This window comes from Malurus melanocephalus, unplaced genomic scaffold, assembly GCF_030028575.1.
Source record: "Malurus melanocephalus ecotype Western Australia unplaced genomic scaffold, MMel_1.1 scaffold_882, whole genome shotgun sequence".
Lineage (NCBI taxonomy): Eukaryota > Metazoa > Chordata > Aves > Passeriformes > Maluridae > Malurus > Malurus melanocephalus.
Window position 1 is genome coordinate 90,504 of NW_026624114.1, and position 18,104 is coordinate 108,607.

Consider the following 18,104-nt stretch of genomic DNA (forward strand, 5'->3'; position numbering starts at 1 on the left):
CTTGGAAAGAAAAAAAGGTGGAATCCTATTGCATTYGCAAAGCCAGGAGGAGTGGGGATTTTCCTTCACACATAAAAGTATATAATGTGTAAAAGTCTACTCACCAAAAATGTTTGTTTTTACAGTAATGGAGAGATGTGTGTTATTTCTTAAGATTTCCAAAGCTTTCACAAAGGTAATGTTCTCAAAATTCTGTCCGTTTACTTCCATTATCTTTAAGAAATAAAAATTGGGCTATTAGGAGAACATCTGTCTGACAGACTTATAAATACAAAGGTGATAATACCAGCACAGTAAGAACTTCCCAGAAATTACCGTATCATCTTTACAGCAGCTACAGAATGAAAACATTCCTTGTAAAATAACTATTTTCATCACATCAGAGAAATTACATCCTGTGAATTAGTCAGGACTTCCATTTTTACTTGACAAATACTTTAAATAAGTTTATTTTCTATGATTATATAACATTCTTGCAATTAATCAAAAATGGTGGATCATGAACCACAGAACTGAAATCACTTCAAAAGCTGTATTTTCACTGAGTGTGACCTTTCACTGCTCCACCTGCCTCAGTGAGCTGGGATCAAACACATCAGGTGGGAATCAATATCATAAAACAATCTGATGGTTTCAATGTAACTATCTCCGATCAGAAAGTTACCTACAATAACCATAACTTGGTTTCTTTTCCCATTCTGTCTTTGGAATATTTAAATACTTTACACACTTTGAAAACTATTCAATAGAAACCCTTTAACAGAAAAATGGAACCTGAGGCATTCCCAAATAAACACTTGCCAGTGATTTAGTTTCAGTAGAGAGTATAACATTTCTATTGAGAACAACCAACAGCGGGGTGAACCAGAATATTTTAAATTAACGTAATTGTTTTTACCTGATCACCACGTTTAAGTCCAGCTTCTGCTGCTTTACTGCCTATCTCCACAGTTTCTACAAAAATACCAAACCCCTTRTCACTGCCTCCAAGAAGGCTGAAAAACAGAGGAGAATCTCTGGAAGGTTTYTGCAGGGTGATTTGTCTCCATTTTGCTTTGGCAGCACAGGCAATATTCAGCAATCTAAGATGGCCTTTCATTTTCTGTAACACAGAAGACACAAAATGCAGCACAATGTTTCTTTGATCAGAGATGGAAAAACAGTTATGAAAAATACCCCAAGTGCCAGGAAATGGATTTTTGATGCCATATTTTCAGATCTTACTAAATAGACTCAGTCCTCTTTTGCAGAAATGCAAAAACTCCTAAGCAAATGCCATAGGTATGACTTTGTATGGCCTTTATATCTAATTTATACTTCAGAACAAATATGTCCACTGTTCAAAGCCACCCATTAACTGTTACAGTTACAGACTACAGCTGTTAGGCACTGGTTACACTGGGAAATTGAAAAATACAGCACTAGAAAATGTGACACTCCATTCTTTTTTGCTCCTACCGTATCCTCCAAGTTCTTTTCAAATTCCTCCAGGAATCGAGTCATGGCAGGATCTCCTTCAAAGTCATTAAAATGATTGTTCACCCACAATAAGACTACTCTGGTAACCTGCAAAAACAAAATAAATTACRTGTATATATGTATAAAGGTATTTATGATTCTTCTCCTATAAGCTTTAGTCTCTAAGCACAGAAGAATACCTGGACATGGCAGAGGAACATATGACAGTTTACTGCATCTATAAGAAAAAGACATTTACACTTGAAATCATCTTCTCTTTCCCTTTATTTGTGGAAGCAAATGAAAAATTTTTAAAAAAACAATTGTTTTTATACCCAAAAAATACTGGCTACATCACCCAGTACCTGCTGGTGCATAAATACATCTTCAGCTAAGCCTTCTTTACACTGTTCATGAAAATTACGTGTAAAGCACCCTAATGATTTCTTTAAAGAACGTTCTAGTTGTGATAATAAAAAGCTTTCTTCTAAGTTGTTTCTTCAGATTGCTTCTGTAGGTGCTACAGAGCCACTACCATTCATGATAAAGTCAGCCTGACAACAATATTATCCATATTATACAAAAACCTAAGTCTATACCCATTTCTCTTCTAAAATTATACAATTTCTGTTTTTGTTTGCTGACACACTTCTCTTTATCTTTCCTTTTATTAAAAACTGGGAGTTGACTAAATGAAAAGCATGGAAAGAGGTAAGAAGAGAAGCAGAAACCACAGCAGACCCTGAACAATTTCCTATTCAGAACATCTAGTGTTTTGACAGTATGCTGGGTTTCCTCAGCTCAAGGCTTGAACACATAAAAACACTGGCTAAGAATCAACAAACTGGCAAATACAAGTTCCAGACTRTCAAGGTTTTTCATGAACGTGCACACAATTACCCAGAGTGGAACCTGGTTTTATTTATCCTAGTTTATCAGCAATRCAAAAAGGAATCAATTTGAATACATTTTCACCAGAAATATTAATCTCTTAGGCTGAACCAACCTTATCCCTGAGGCTGTCCACTGTGAACCATTCCAAGAGTTTATTTCCAACTTCCAAGGGACTTGTTAGAAATGTTCTGTATGTTAAAAGAAARTCTTCGATGTAGGTTGGATCCACAATAGAATGTTCCTCTATTAAGTGCATGATGAGTCTCTCGGGTGTTGCCTGAAAAAAGMAAATGAAAAAAAATAGCTGRTATCTCTCATCACTRACTCTCTCTAAAGAGAATTTCAACATAAACCCACATGAACAGTACAATCCCTTCAGAAAGTTCAGTTATGGACAACTCAGGAGAAAACATACCAACATGTTTAAATCAAATTCTCCTGCTTCTCTCAGCCCTGATGTTTTGCATAGGTAACACCTGGCTAAAACAATTAGTTCCCTTAATTTTATTTTTTAATAAGTAGTATAAGTTCCTCTTTCAGATTACAAAAAATAGGTCATAAAGATGCCCAAAGGGTGGTYCCAATACAAAACTCAATGTATGTGTTGAACAGGTCTAACTTTACTTAAGGGGAAATGGAAGCAAATTTAGGATATAATACACATTCCTTCTAAACGAGTTTTTTGAGCTGACACAGATAAAGCTAAGTATTTTAGATTCAAACTGAAACTGTATTTATTTACTAATAAATCAAAGTTGAATAGATTAATGGAAAACATAAAGAAATTCACCTTGATAACTATGTGTCCTTTTCTGGTTCCACTGCGATCCAGCTCCCTGTGCTCCTTTACCATCACAATTTCTCCTTCTTCCTCCACTTTATGAGTGTTCTTTTCCACATGGTTCAGAATCCTCCAGTAGTCTTGCTGGGCTATACACACGAACTGTCCCCAAGGACAACAGACTGTGAGTTAAATATCTAAACCATGAATGTATCCCCATCACCATGAACAGCCCCAACTCTCCCAGCCTGTCTCCACAGMAGAGGGGCTCCAGCTCTCAGAGCACCTTTGTAGCCTCCTCTGGACCTGTTMCAACCTGTTTGCTTYTAAAAGATGCTTTAAAAGAAGTTGTATAGAATTGCAACTTTACCTGACAATCATCTACTTTGGTCCTGACCACTCCATTCATGTACTGCTTTTCCAGAGAGGGAGTAATCCCAAAGCTATTTCCCATACAGAGACTCTCACTCTTCCCATCAGGATAGCTGATTTCCACTGTGCCATTTAAAATAACATACCAAGAATCAAGCTAGAGGAAGTAAAAAAAATAAAATTAAGAAGTGAAGCTAATTCAGCAACTTTTGTAACTTCTTATCTCAAAAAGGTTCATTTATGGAGTCTCCARTTCATTGCCACCACCTCTCTGCAACATTTAATTCACCAAAACTGTGCACTGTGAGGCCAGAGATGGAGACTGAAACAAGAATGCTTTTCAGCTTTCTTCATTTCAGAACTGATTCTGGAGGGAGGAATGCTGATGAATAGATTGCTTTCTTAATCAGTAGGCTAACTGCTACCATATATTTGTACCTTTTAGTCAGAATGAACACTCTTTTCCTGGGTACCCATTTGGTCACTACCAGAGATGAGTCTACATGAACAGTTCATCAACAGTTCATCCTCCTGCAGTGATGAACAGCAAATGCCATTCCAGATGYCATGATCCAAGCAGGAAGAGAGATTTTTAAGACAACAGAGATTGAGGGCACTGAGCTGGGAGCCTGACCACTGAGTGACCACCCGTGCTGGATGCAGGGACTCACCTCCTGGCCGTCTTCAAGTATGATGGCTCCTGCTTGCTCCACGACTTCAAAGATCATCACTGAGCACAGCTCCCTCCTCACAGACATGGTCATGTTCGCAAAGGCAGGCAGCTGATGCATAAATTCCAATAATTGCTCTGTCGGACAAAGGAAACATTGGTATGACGAGTGCAAGGCCCAGGGGTTCCTCAGATTCCTTACCCTCCACAGGTATATTAAACCCCAGTTAAATTCATGGGAAAATTGYTCAGTGGTGTTAACTTCCCATTAGTGCCTGTGGCTAAATGAGCCCAGTGTGCACTTTGTCATCAACAGCCAGAACTCAGCTCCACAGCCTTGCTGGTGTTCTGATTGACTCTCAGGGCAGCAGTCTAGCTAAAAGTAAAAGCACTTCAGCTTCAAACATTTAGAAAAATTAAAAATACCCTTAGGTAAAGTAATTATAAGCTATACAGGAGCATGAAATGATTTTCCAGTGTTCAGAGATGCAATCTGAAGTACAGCAGAAAGCAAATTTTGCTGTTGAAATTCATGCCAATTTCTAGTTAAACACTGCAGTAAATTATCAACYGTTTTGCAGTTTACAGTTAAGTATACCTATACTCAGTAATAGCATGTTCTCTTTGCTATTTAATAACTAATTCAACAGTTTCAGGCAGTCAAAATTACCTTGTTACCTGTCCCACTGCATCAGCACACACAATGACYGTAATACCTCACATCTTGAGCATCACAAAGATTGTTGCTCAAAATACACAAAGATTGTTGCTCAAGATATTTAGATTCTCAGAACAAACACTCTCTTGGATAGCAAGAACAGACATCATTCAATTAAGAGTATCAGCAGAACAAAGTGAGACATCACCCAATTAAGATGTAGATTGAACTCATTAAACAGTTTTCAGTTATGCTTCTCTTGCAGATGTTACATTATGTTTAGTTTTATGTGAATTTTACTACTGTAYTTTTCTCCTCACCAATGTCATCATCAGTTTTATCTGCAGGCTCTTTCTCAAGGCACTCTCGGACAACATCTCGCCCCAGAAGTGGATCAGAAGTTCTGTCAATATCTTCATCCTCCTCCTCTTCTTCATCTTCAGAGTCTACAGGTGCTTCTGGAAGACCCGTTAAATCGACATCTCCCATCTCACTTTCTGTAGCCTACAAAGAAAAAAGCAATCAGACAGAGAGTTCAGTGTCTTCAGTTCAGTGATTTAAGATCTGAGGTAGCTAATTAAAAAAAAAATAAATTCTTGCGACCAACAAGTCAAACTAGAATCTCCATTTCTGAACACTGAGGAAAACATGTTATTCTGAAATCTATCGGATTCTCATTTTACACCGTTTACATTTCTTGTGAATTCATATAACATTGTTTTTTCACAATTTGAGTCTACACTATTAACAAAATAATGATAATATAGTTTAATAACACCACTGGTTAGCCAATGCCTGTGGACACATTTCTACTGTCAGTAATAAACAGCAACACAGACATCACACTGAGCAGACACACGAGACCACCATGAAAGAGAACAGAACACCAGCATCAAAAAGTAGAATCATATAGGAATCATGTGCACTAATTCCTTCTGTAAAGTTTAAATGATGTAATGGCATGAAAATAAATTTCTAAACAGATGGAAGGGGGAAAAAAAGTAGCTTCAGATTCTCAGTTTCTACAGAGTAGTTGCTCAGTCACTTTTTTTAAAGCTTAAGCCAGCATGCAAATCATTTTTCTGTTTAAATTCAAAAATTTGAACAACAGGATGTGTCACTGCAAAGTATAGGGCAATTATATAGAAACTTGCAGAAAATGGAGTTTGTTTTTAAATGAGCACATTTACAACACTCACTTTCACTTTAAAAGAAATCCTTGAGATTTTACAAAAATACTGAGCTATCTAAGGCATTGAATACTCTGCATGTTCACAAAACCTCCCAAATAAAGAATGAATTTGAACTCTGTGCTGGGGTAGAGCACAGCTCCTCTGGACAATTTGTACCAGGGTCTCAAAACCCTCACAGGGAAGGTTTTCTTCCCTTTATCCAAKTTAAATCTACCCTTTTTCAGTTTAAAACYAMTGYCYCTTGTCCTGCCACTACAGGACATGGTAAAAAGTCTTTCTAATAAATCTGCTTTTAAGTATTGACAGGATGCAATGAAGTCTCACTTTTCTCCAGTCTCTGAGGGCTTTACATGACTGCCAAGACCTTCCAGGATGGAAAGAGCCTCAGCAGTTCCATCAGCCAAGTCCCTCAGGCCCCTGGGATGCATTGCCTTGGGTCCCATGGACTTGTGCATGTTCAGATCCTCACGTGGTCCCAAACCCAACCTTCTCTTCCCATGGGAGGGACTTTGTTCCCCCAATCCCTGCCTGGATGTTCAGGGAGCTGAGAGATGWGAAGAGAGCAACCTGTGCAAACTGAGCCAGAAATTGCTGAGTGCCTCARCGTTCTCCATGTCATTATCTCCTGCCTTATTTAGTGGGGGAGTGAAGCATAATCTCTCTTTTTTTTTTTCTGACTAATGTACCTGTAGAAGCCCTTCTGGTTTTTGTCACATCYCTCACCAAATCCAGCTCCAACTGAGCCTCACCATTCTTTATCCCAACCCTACACATCTGGGCAGTGTCCCTATATCCCTCCMAGGACACGTCCCTGGTTCCACTGCATGCATTTCCTTCTTGTGCCTTATTTTGACCAGGACATCCTTACTTGACAACACCACTCTCCTGCCCTCATGGCCTCACATCAAACAATATTCATTTTAAGTGATTTAATCACAGCAGACTGCGTTGTCTCCACCTCCCTACACACTCCATGCTGATGTGAGCCCCAATACTTGCACAGAGGAACAGCTTTGTCTCCCTGCACTAGACAAAAAAATATTGGGGTTTAGGTAGAACCTTGGGCCTTGGACCTTGTCCTCATTTTAGTAATTAGCCAGCAAACCTAATAAATAAAGTTTAAATGATTTAACAAAAATATTCTTTCAGAAKAGGGTAACAATATAGAGAGGGTTAAATCTGTTTTACATTACATCACTTTACTGGCTTCTGTAGCTCACATTAACAATTTTGGAATTAAGCCCAAGCGCAAATTGTGCTTGGAGAGTCTCAGCAGCACATGATCAGTACAGTGTTTTATTCAAGGACTTTTCTAGCATTTCTTCATCTAAATAGACACAATTCATCCCAACTTCTCCAGGCTGAATAAGACAGACAAAAACACCAATCCTCACTTTGATAAGCCCATGCTAAACCAGAAAATCTGGGGCTACAGGTTCCCCAAATTTTGTATATCCTATATAGGAAAATTGACAAATCAGCTCATTTCCTGGTAAATAAATCTTGTTTTGATCCATCTATGAAATAGGAGCGGGTCCTCCAACTGTGTTTCCAAGATTCCGTGCAGATGGCTGACAGAACGTTGGCAGGTCAGGCAGTGCTGGAAGGAACAGGAAGGATTTTGCTCATAAAGCCGTCTGCGGAAGGAGCTGCTCTTCCCAGCCATTGTGCTCCAGCTGTTTCCATTATCAAATATCAAAATCACTCCTAACAGAAACATYTATGAACTAGTGATTTACAAAATGAAACCAGAAGCTGCGATCCTCAAATCTCACACAAATGTGGATTTCCAGGATCAGGTCCGTGACATAGGAGTATCTACTGAGATACTCATCCTTGATGAATATTTTATGGATAATCCATTTTAATATTGAAGCCTTAACCACAATGGGAATTACTGCTGGACAATGATGTTGCTGCCCAMAAAGAGAACATACTGCCAAAGTGATAAATGAAAGATTTTGAAAGAAGTGAAAGGGAGAGAGAAACTTTCAGCACACCACTGACAGAACTAAACGAGCTAGGAAAAAAATGATGCAAACTGGTTGGTCATTAAGAGAAGATGATTGCCAGGTATCAATACAGGAAACTCATTTGTGAGAGCAGAGGTGAAACCCAGCCCACCCACACCTAGAGAGACAACCTGGATTCTCTGTGTGACTCTGGCTGGGCACCTTAAAKCTGTTCCATGAAAGGGCAAAGAAAGGTGTTTTCCCTGTGCAATACCTGCTGAATTCTTTTTCCCTGAGGACCCCTCTAACAGGTCAAAGCACCTGTACAAGCCTGCATTTCAACTGCTGTGTGCACCACCACACAGCTCCCSCTACTTCTGGCTGAAGACCATAGTTCTGAAATGAAACATTACTGCCAGCAAGGGGTTGAAAGAAAAAATAAAAATTTTAAAATCCTCTTCAGGCAAGTAGTCACGTATTGTAAGGAACAACTTAATTTCTATAGTTAAAAAAGGTCTACAGTGCAACAGAAAGACAACTGCTCTGCAGCATTCCAAGTAAGCTGGACATTTGGACACTTTGGTGCTCATCTTTCAGACACCAAAACACTGAAATCTCCTACAGGGAGTAGCAACAGTCCAGGACAAGAGATAAAAACACCCTCACAAATATTCATCACTTTTTWACCTAATTCAGGGTTTAACACAAAGTCTCCACGGCAGAGCTTACAGGCATGAATCCTCTTCTGCTGATCTCACCTTAAGCTTTATATTCATCATTTCCTGTTTAACTGGAAATGGGCTTTAACCTGGGCTGAGAGGCAGCTGGAACAAGTGAAACCTCATTTCCACACCATTGATGAACGCAGTACACACAGATGAAGAGAAAATCTTTCCAAATCTTAATAAAACATTGTTTCATTCTTTGGTTCTACCATTCTAATCATGTTTTACGATTCTGGAATGATGTTTGTACTMCTTACTGTAAAAATTAATGTTAAGATACCATTAATTCAAAAGCTCATTTCAAGGCTACAATAATCAAAATTACTCAGAATATTAATGAAATTAATGATACTCCTAAAGASCTTGGCATGTAATAGATATGAAGCTGACAGCAAAAGCAAAGCATCATTTTCCAAATACTTTCTGAAAAGCTGGGTTTTTTTGTACCAAAAATGCTTTCAATTACTGACCTAATACACTCAAAAAGTAGGTTTATTACATATTAGAGATATTCTCTACCTTCATAATATGATGAATATTGGGGGAAAACAGTTTTCTTTTTAGTGATTTCCAAATCTGTCTATATTGATGTGTTGCTGCAATATAATGCTGTGTTAAATATTGTGCCATGGCATTATTACACAACATCTATCAACTGCTAAGCAATATCTRGTGATCACTTACAGATTTGTGACAAACAGTAAAAGACTTTTCCAACACTAACTGTTACAGCTACTGCAATAAAACCCATAAAATACATAAATGCACATAAAATGCATCTTTTAAGAGGTTACTGTTTGCACATTAGCTATATGAGAACAAGATACTAAAAACTGACTGAAAAAATAAGGGGGAGAAAGATCACTGTGGGTTGTTGAGGATTTTCACCCCCTCATAACATGTCTGTTGCATGTCTTCTTTTCACACACAGCTTATCAAATGCTTGATTCTCTAATGCTATCTTTCAGGTTTAATGTCACTGCAGTTCTGACCATACACAGCTGTAAAATTATCTTTCAAGATCTCACTCAAGTCTGACATGGTGACCGGCCTCAGCATCAAACTGGCCAGCTAGGAATTCTCTAACAGATGTCCCTGTTTTCTTCAGGATCCAAAACCAAACAAGTGAATGTCCCTGAAAAGAAAATTCTTACCTGAAAAGTCCTAATTTCTAAAAATTAATATAAAATCTCCAGTCACTGTTTATTTGCTACAGTGCATATAAATGTTACTCTATCATTTCCTTTATTTATATAATTTTATTTGTTTAGCAATTATGCTCTTTTGTCATTTTTGATGAGTAGACATAAGGCAATTAACCACACACGATGGAGCATTCACTCATTACAAGATTTCATTGCTAGAGCAGTATCTTTGTTATCAATAATATATTTTAAGTGCTTTTCACTTGGAGCAACCTCCCCAAACTATTCAGGTAGGCAGTGCTGGCACTCTGCCCTCACATGATGCCCTTGCAATGCTTTTCCAGCCCCAGTGTCCCTTGAGCTGCAGGCTCTTCGACTCTCTCAACCCTAACATCAGTTCTGATGTAATTTTGATTCAGAAAATACAAAAACAGTAAAAAGAATCAAGATTCAGAACACCATCTTCCAGCACAGCCTCTCAGAAATAAGAAAATTCAAGAAGCATCTTGGAGAGACTCTCAGGGGTGCCAGCTACTCCTGACCTAGCTGGCAGCAAGCAAATCCAAAGAAGCAGTAAGGGAGTAGATTAAATAGGACAAAAATGCAGAGACACTTCTAATGTGCTTAAGGAATTTTTGCTTTAATGTCTTATTTTTAAAATTCCCTAAGCAATATATTGCTATAAATAGATACCATTAATCTGTATAGAAATAATATCCAGACAGGACCYAAGGAGAAGGAACAGGTGTCTAAAATCAAGTTACACCTACACTGTGCTCAACAACTGCTCCACGCTCTGTACTGTAGTCAGACTGCAACTTGGAAGAGAAAAAGCTGTGAAATCACTGATCAACACAAACCCAAGCTGAGCCCCCTCATCAACCAGAATATAAATACCCATGAAACRAGCTCTGTGATTTAACACAAGAACAGGTAACTTATTAAGTGTATTATCTGTAAACAAATGAATCTATCTCTGGATTTCAGCCAACTTCTGTTCTCAGCAAGCCACACTAGAATTTCCACAGTCAATTAGTGCAGAAAGTGGGTTTATTATCATGCTTTTGTTTGCAAAACTGAACATCTGCTATTAGCAATAAATACAAATCATCAAGGAAGGTATTGGAAACACAAGKCTGATTTCATGAGATTTGTTCCATTTCAGAAAGAAAAATGATCCCATAAATCAACAAATGTGACTTTTAAAAGCCACAGCATACTTGATGGTACAGAAAGATGTGAAAAGCAACAAGAAGAGCTTTACAAGCWGCTTGTTGCATTTCTGTATCTGTGGGAAYGGCGAGTCCCACRGGCAGCACAGGGATACCTGAAAGCACCAAGGTTTTACCCARAATCTTGGATAAAGGGTCACTCTTYCTGTTTATGGAAYAGTTAACATCAAGGAAGGAGAATATGAAACCAAWGCAGTCTTACCTGATAAATATCAGACAGGCTGCTGCTCCCAGAGTCACTGGCAATGCTACACCCCGACTGGCTGGAGGGGACGTGAGTCACCTGAGGATGAGGATTGTCCGTGAGATGCATCTTGGTAAGGTCAGCTGGAAGCTGTACATGAAATGGATTTGGGGAAAGGCAGGAAAAAGAAAGGAAAACAAGAYGTGTAAGTCTGATTTGAAGGCAAAGTTTGTCATAAAACTTCGGCCATGCATTCGAATTTGTATTGTTGAATTATTAAATCAAAATCAAACTGAATTTGAATCCGTAATTTGACCTACATTAGGAAAAAAAAAATCATTTAGTTCAAGCTGGCCCAATCACACTTCGTATTTTATAAAACTGATGGAAAACAATGCACCTTTCTATAAAASAAATGTCTGGGATATTTACAGTTAAGTGATATACCCCAAGATGACAAATATATGACGATGGCCAAACAGCCCAYAGTATTTAACATTAGCTGACGTTGCAATCCATTATGAAGCAGGATTCCTCTTTATAAATTCAATTTATGCACCCCAGAGCTCAGGAATAACCTTTAGAAAATATCAATGTAGAACAGAAAGCAATGCAAACTAAACAAAAGGTTTAGTCTGTAATGGCCTTTGAATTTTCTTTAAGGAAAGGAGTACACAGGAAGAATATTACACATTTTTTTGATACAGCTATGTACAGCGGCACCCCTATTTTATAATCTATTTATAAATGAACACACATACAGTTATATAAATTTTAGTGCATAACTCAAGTTCACAACATATTCTTTCCACTGAAAAACACCAGCAGTAGCTTTTGAAGACTCAGAGCTGCATGGAATACTATCAAATAAACAGTCCTTTAATTCAGYTGCTGGTTTATTTTTTGCCACATATACTTCCAATATTTTCAAAAATTATACTCAACTATATAAAAAGAACACTGTATCAAGGAATCATAGATTCTCTAGGTGTTTTTATAATTTATAAAAGTTATACACTATTTCTTTTTTTAAAAGTTCTGATGTACAAAAAGTCCAAAACTACTCCGACAGAATCAAGTGTTGTGAACAAAATGAAAATATTTCTTCTATAAACAAACAAAATTCTACATAGTCATGTCAGCCACCAGMTATTCAGTCCTACAAATTAAAGGACAGTACTGTAAAATATTGTTGATCTGGTATCAGTTTTATAAATACTACCTAAACTTAAGAGAAGTGATATACAGGTTTTGATTCAGAGTCACAATTCCATGTCCATTATTTGAAGAGAACACAAGAGAAGCACTTTACCAAATACCAGTTCACATATTTTCTGAAAACGTAAGTGGCACCACAGGTCTTGCCAAACCTTCCCCACACCCAGAAAAAAAGCAATGTTGAGACCCTCTGACAATGTAACATAATTTTACTATCAAAACTGTAACGAGGAACATAGGGGATTTTGCATCCCTTGCAACTCCCATTGATATTCTCATTGGCAATCACTACTCAAACCCAATCATCCATAYGGATTAAGAAAGAATACAATATTCTCTCACCATCTTAATTTTTCCCTTCCTCTAGCTTTGATTTTTGCTACCAAAAAAAAGTATAAAATATTCAACTACAAAATCATATCTATTGTCACACAAAAAAGGAGAAAGTCTGAAAAGCAGAAGGTTGCTCAACTCTCAGAAAATCACACCAAAACCCCATCCAAGAAGCAGGGGGAAGGAAAAGGGGTACCGCTGAATTAGTGTTAGGGAACTTGATTTAAGCTGTAGTGAATTCGGTCTAAATCCAAAGCACTTTGAAGCCTATGTTTAGCCACCAGAAAAAGTCTGACAGGCTGAAAATACTTATTTTCAGGATTCAGGAACAGCAAAAAGGTCAAAGCACTCAGGTGRCAAAATCCAATCCAGTGGCCAGCAGGTAACCTCTCTGTCAGCACATGGGAAGAGCTGGTGTACACTGAGACGTGACCTCTCAACTACAACAAAAAGTGCAACAGTGAAGCTGAGATGTAATTCTGATTAAATTCTGGTCTGAAGCACTGGCTGRTTACTTCTGGAATCTAAATGACACACTGCCTACAGAATCCTGTGCCACAACAGAACAGCACTCTCCAGGCTCCACTTCTGATGGGCACGAGGCAGCGAGTGGCACATTCTCCTCCCTAAAGCCTCGGACACCTGGACACGGACATTTCCCCGATGATCCTGCAGTGTGGGGGGAGAATGTTACTGTGGAGGATGCTCCCGTAGAGGATGCTCCTGTGGAGGATGTTCTTTTGGAGGATGCTCCTGTGGAGGATGCTCCTGTGGAGGATGCTCCTGTGGAGGGATGTTCCAGGGAGGGCACATCCAGCAGTGCCACAGCACTCACTGGAAAATGGACAGGGCAGGGCTGCTGGCAGTGCTGAGATGCTGAAGGGCAGAGGAACTGAAAAATCCAGGAGGTTTAGGAAATCACAGAACAAACCAGCCCACACAGATTCACTGTCTCTAGCTTAAAGACCACAGGTTTGCTGTGAACTCCTCAGCCTGTCCCCACCTTCATCACCTCCCCATTCCAATAAACAGCTCCGGCTTTAGCTCCAATCTTTTAGTCCATGAGCAAAACCCACGCTGACTGTGGTAACACARACACAAGGAAATCTAATTTAAGCTCCCTTCTATCCAGATTCTCAAACCTTCAAAACAGCGCCAATAAAACAGTGAGCAGGACCAAGAGCAGAACCAATTCTGTGGGATTTCCCARGAGAACAAAGGCAGGTGCCTGCCCTTTACTAAAAACTGGTGCTTTTAAAGCCTGTTTTGGCTCAGACATCCCAGCACCCACACACTCTGCCACATACAGCCTGGCTTCTCTAATTTAGTTGAGATTTTAAGATTCTTAAGATGAATACTGTTTCCCATACCTATACTGGGAAGTGGGGCCCTACCTGATCTAGTGGAAGGTGTCCCTGCCCATTGCAGGCAGTTGGAATGAGCTGAGCTTTCAAGTCCCTCCCAACATAAATCATTCCGTTATTCTCTAATTCTAAKCACTGATGGAACAAGACACGGCTCTCAAACAGGCTGTGCATATATTTTGTATGCCATTTTCACAAAAACCTATTGAAGACCAACTGAAAGCACTGCCRGCCTTCCCAAAGGAATATTTCTAATCAACTAATTAATCAAACTGCTCTTCAAACCCCCTGCCAGCACTCCCCTTTATTTCCACCACCCATAAAGCACATGGGTATGCACAATGCTCCTGCTGGACTCTGCAATATATTCTTGCAAAAGACATTTAATGCAAGTTGGATGCAAGGAAACATCGCAGTATCTCTTTAAATTTGAGCGAGAGATAAGGTTTATTTGAGACAAGTGACCTTTAAAGTACTGCTTGCCACTCTACTCGATCTCCCAAAATAAATCACAGCTTCTGTCTTTTGTATGTCATTTTTATTACCCAAAGTGATTGTTCTTTCTTGCAGAGCTCACTAGGCAGCAAGGCACAGAGAAGATGTTTCTGTACCAACAYGACAGCGGACACGGGAAGGACTCGCTGGTCATGGCAGGGAAGTTGCTGCAAGTGACATAAAATTGTCTTAACTATTGGTGACTAAGACTATTTTTTCTGAAACTTGGAAACTCTTGTTACAATCGCATCAATATCTTCCGAAATCACGCACTGGGAAACAAGTTCAATATAGCAGCATTTACCTATGCCTACCTCAGATGCTTTCAGATGCAGAAATATGTATCTGCAATATCTTCTGGCTAAATGTGTGCCCCAGCACCCACAGACAGGAAAACCCCAAACAACCACSACATTCTGATAAACACTCCAATAGACTATTTAGTTGCCACTTTAAACCACAACAATTTCATTTTTTCACAAGAAAGGATAATCTGGAATTGGAATATGAGTGCATCTGATATGCTGGCACAGACTGTCCTTGCATCAGTGCCAGCACATCCTTGTGACTGACCTTTCYCAACAAAGGGATATTTAGGACCAAACCCCCTGCTGGAATGCCACACTGCAATTCAGAGCTGCATAAGAAAGAAAGTTAAGAAAATAGAAGTTATGGCCAGCACAGCTACCTACAGTTCTGCACTCCCACAGAGTCAGGAAAACACAGTTGGTGATTACACAAAAAAATGCTGGATCAACAAGGAATTTTTAAAGATATTGCAAATTGCAATAAGAAAAAGCAGAGAAAAAAAGACTAAATCCTTCAGAAGCTCATCCTAATGTTATCATCACCCTGCCAGGCCACACTAACACAGAAGTACTAGATTTGTTTTTGTTAAAGGTATGTGAAATTATGGGAGAGAGTTCACAGGGTGATCCCATCCCATTTGCCAGAACATAGCCAGCTCAGCCAGAAAAGAGGGGAGGTGGGGGGAGAGGACATGGAAGTGTAAAAACCAGTACTGAGTAACATTTAATAAAATATTACATGCACAAAATACTAAACTTTCCCCACAGCAGCCTTGAAAACAATCCTGAGGTGAAGAGTCCAAAGGTCCACAAGGAACTTGGTTTTTTCCATCCATTTCATGGGTGCAGCCAACCTAGCACCAAAGCAAGGGACAGCAGCACTCCTGCTGCCAAACCAGAGAAACTTCRAAAACCTCTGCAAGCCCCAAACCTGTCCTTTCTCCTCTTACATAATAAAGAGTGTACTTACAAAGAGTACGTGATTTCATTGTCTTTTTCTTTAACAGACATCAGGACATCTTGTTTTTATACAGAATTACCAAATTTCTAAAAGTAGTTTGGTAACAAGAGCAGAACAATGACGTGATGGTTTCTCCCAGAGACAGCTGAGGTTTCCTGCTGTTCTCCAGCAAGGACTGTGTAAAGTTTAACAAAGGTGAGTACAAGGTTGTGTATCTGCACCAAGCCTCGTGTCTGTAATTTTTAAATTAATGGGAGTATCAGCTCTGATCCATGGTACAGCTCACAGGCCAGCAGACCAAGGACAGTGCGTCTGCAGTGACATTTACTTCCCACGTAAACACCATTTACTCTCAGCAGTGAAGTCACACAGAATACTCGGGAATTAAATTAAAACCTCATTTTGCTATAACAGACTTTCAAGATTGCACATGCTCTGTCCAACAGAGCAAAGGATGTGACCTTTGACGAGATGACCGCCCGTCAACTCCTCTGAGAAGGACACTAAAACTGATGGTCAGCCTGAGAACAACCTCTCTTCATGYGCTCCCCAGGAAGGGTCTGCTAAAAATAAAGGCTATAGAAAGATATTGCAGAGTTTAAAGAGACAAAAAGGCAAGCACAGAAGTCAAAAGTTAAATTTTGTCACAGAATGGCTCAACTGAGACATTTTTCTATTCCCAATTTTTTTACCACAGTAGAACCTCTTTTGGCTCTTCATCCTTTATTTCCATAGTGAGTTGAGGATCTACTGGTATCTTTGCCCCTGTGGGTTTGTGCTGCAAGTTTTGAAAATAAGTATCAGCGTTCCCTGTTACACTTTGATAACCAAAAAACACATCCTGAAAAGGCACAGGCAACATGAATTTGCAAAATAGTCTTGACAGAGGGACACAAGACCTGTGAACTACATTTTTCTATGTGTAAAAGAAGCTTCACCATTATGTTTTAAACTGCTGTAAGTGATGTGTTTATTAAACATATTCAGAAAGATCCCACTATAGGACAGTGGCCAAAGGACTCATCGTGAAAAAACAAATTACTAAAGGAAGCACAACCCACTTAACTCTTTTCATTTACTCCAAAATTGAACTAATGGAAAGAAAACAGGCAATAAAGAATCAAAAGGTTTACCCCTTYCCTTGATAGCCAAGCTTTTTATCAGTTTTGTGAGGTCCCCATATAGGTGTTTACAACCAATCGATCCAGTCTGGACACAGCAGAAGCATCAGCCTCTGAGGGAACAGTCTGTCCTCTTCCAGGCTATGTAAGCAAATTTTCTGTCCTTGGTTTTACAGATTGTCGGTAACCTTATACCTTATTTGCTTTTCTGAAGTTCCCTGAAATGCTGCCAGCAAGAGTAATATTCAGAAACAACACAGGATTTATTTTCCATGGAACACCCGAGGACAAGCACGGCGCAGCCCTGCGGTGTTGGGGCACACGTACGGCTGTTGGGTCACCATAAAACCCCCAACCCATCATCTCGCTCTGAAAACCAGCTCTCCAAGACAAACAGCCCCAGTTTTAAGGCACATCTATTGAGTATTTTGTTTATTGCTTGAGGTTTTCCATTAAGAGGTTTTCACTGGTTTAAGYTGGAGCCCATTAACACACGCTTGGAGCGTTAACTGATGCGATGACACTGGCTAACCTCTGAGCCCTAAGAAACACTCCTGCTCAGCCTCCATCACACCCAAGTGGTTTAAGGACAGCAATTTTCCTTTCTCAGATGATACAAAAAGCCTGGACTGTTAAAAACAATTATTAGGAGAAAAAAAAAAAAAAACCCAAGAAGACAACAAACATGTCTGCTTTAAGTCTTACAAATTAAAGCAAACAGTCAAACTAAAAAGATCACCTGATCAGCGAGCTGAATGGGACCCCAGCCCTGGGGAACAGGTCTTCCCCAGCTCCCACATCTCCCTTTCAGTGTCTACGTCCTTCCACTCCTTTCAAATGCCACTTTCTCTTCGATACTTTTGATCTTTCATACCTTTAAAACTGMACTAGATCTTCAGCAAACTCTACATTCCACCATGTTATTTGTAAGCTGTTTTGGTCTCACTGTGCTTGTGTTTCCATCAACAGCTTGTTCATTTATACAAGATAACTAATCTATTTAATGTGTTCTATTTTTTCCTTTCTACAGCCTACTGAAA

The 18,104-nt window shown here is 39.2% G+C and overlaps 1 protein-coding gene across 1 annotated transcript in view; it reads right to left on the reverse strand.

Annotated features, from left to right (window-relative positions):
* The window catches only part of RAPGEF6 (Rap guanine nucleotide exchange factor 6), a gene marked incomplete at its 5' end in the record, with an annotated part of 96,615 nt that overhangs the window by 34,958 nt on the left and 43,553 nt on the right, over positions 1-18,104 (reverse strand). The window contains 9 exons of the mRNA XM_057385861.1: positions 105-213; positions 899-1,102; positions 1,459-1,566; positions 2,465-2,629; positions 3,143-3,295; positions 3,504-3,662; positions 4,177-4,313; positions 5,154-5,337; positions 11,283-11,414. Coding sequence (XP_057241844.1) covers positions 105-213; positions 899-1,102; positions 1,459-1,566; positions 2,465-2,629; positions 3,143-3,295; positions 3,504-3,662; positions 4,177-4,313; positions 5,154-5,337; positions 11,283-11,414 — 1,351 coding nt within the window. The remainder of the gene's footprint in view (positions 1-104; positions 214-898; positions 1,103-1,458; positions 1,567-2,464; positions 2,630-3,142; positions 3,296-3,503; positions 3,663-4,176; positions 4,314-5,153; positions 5,338-11,282; positions 11,415-18,104) is intronic.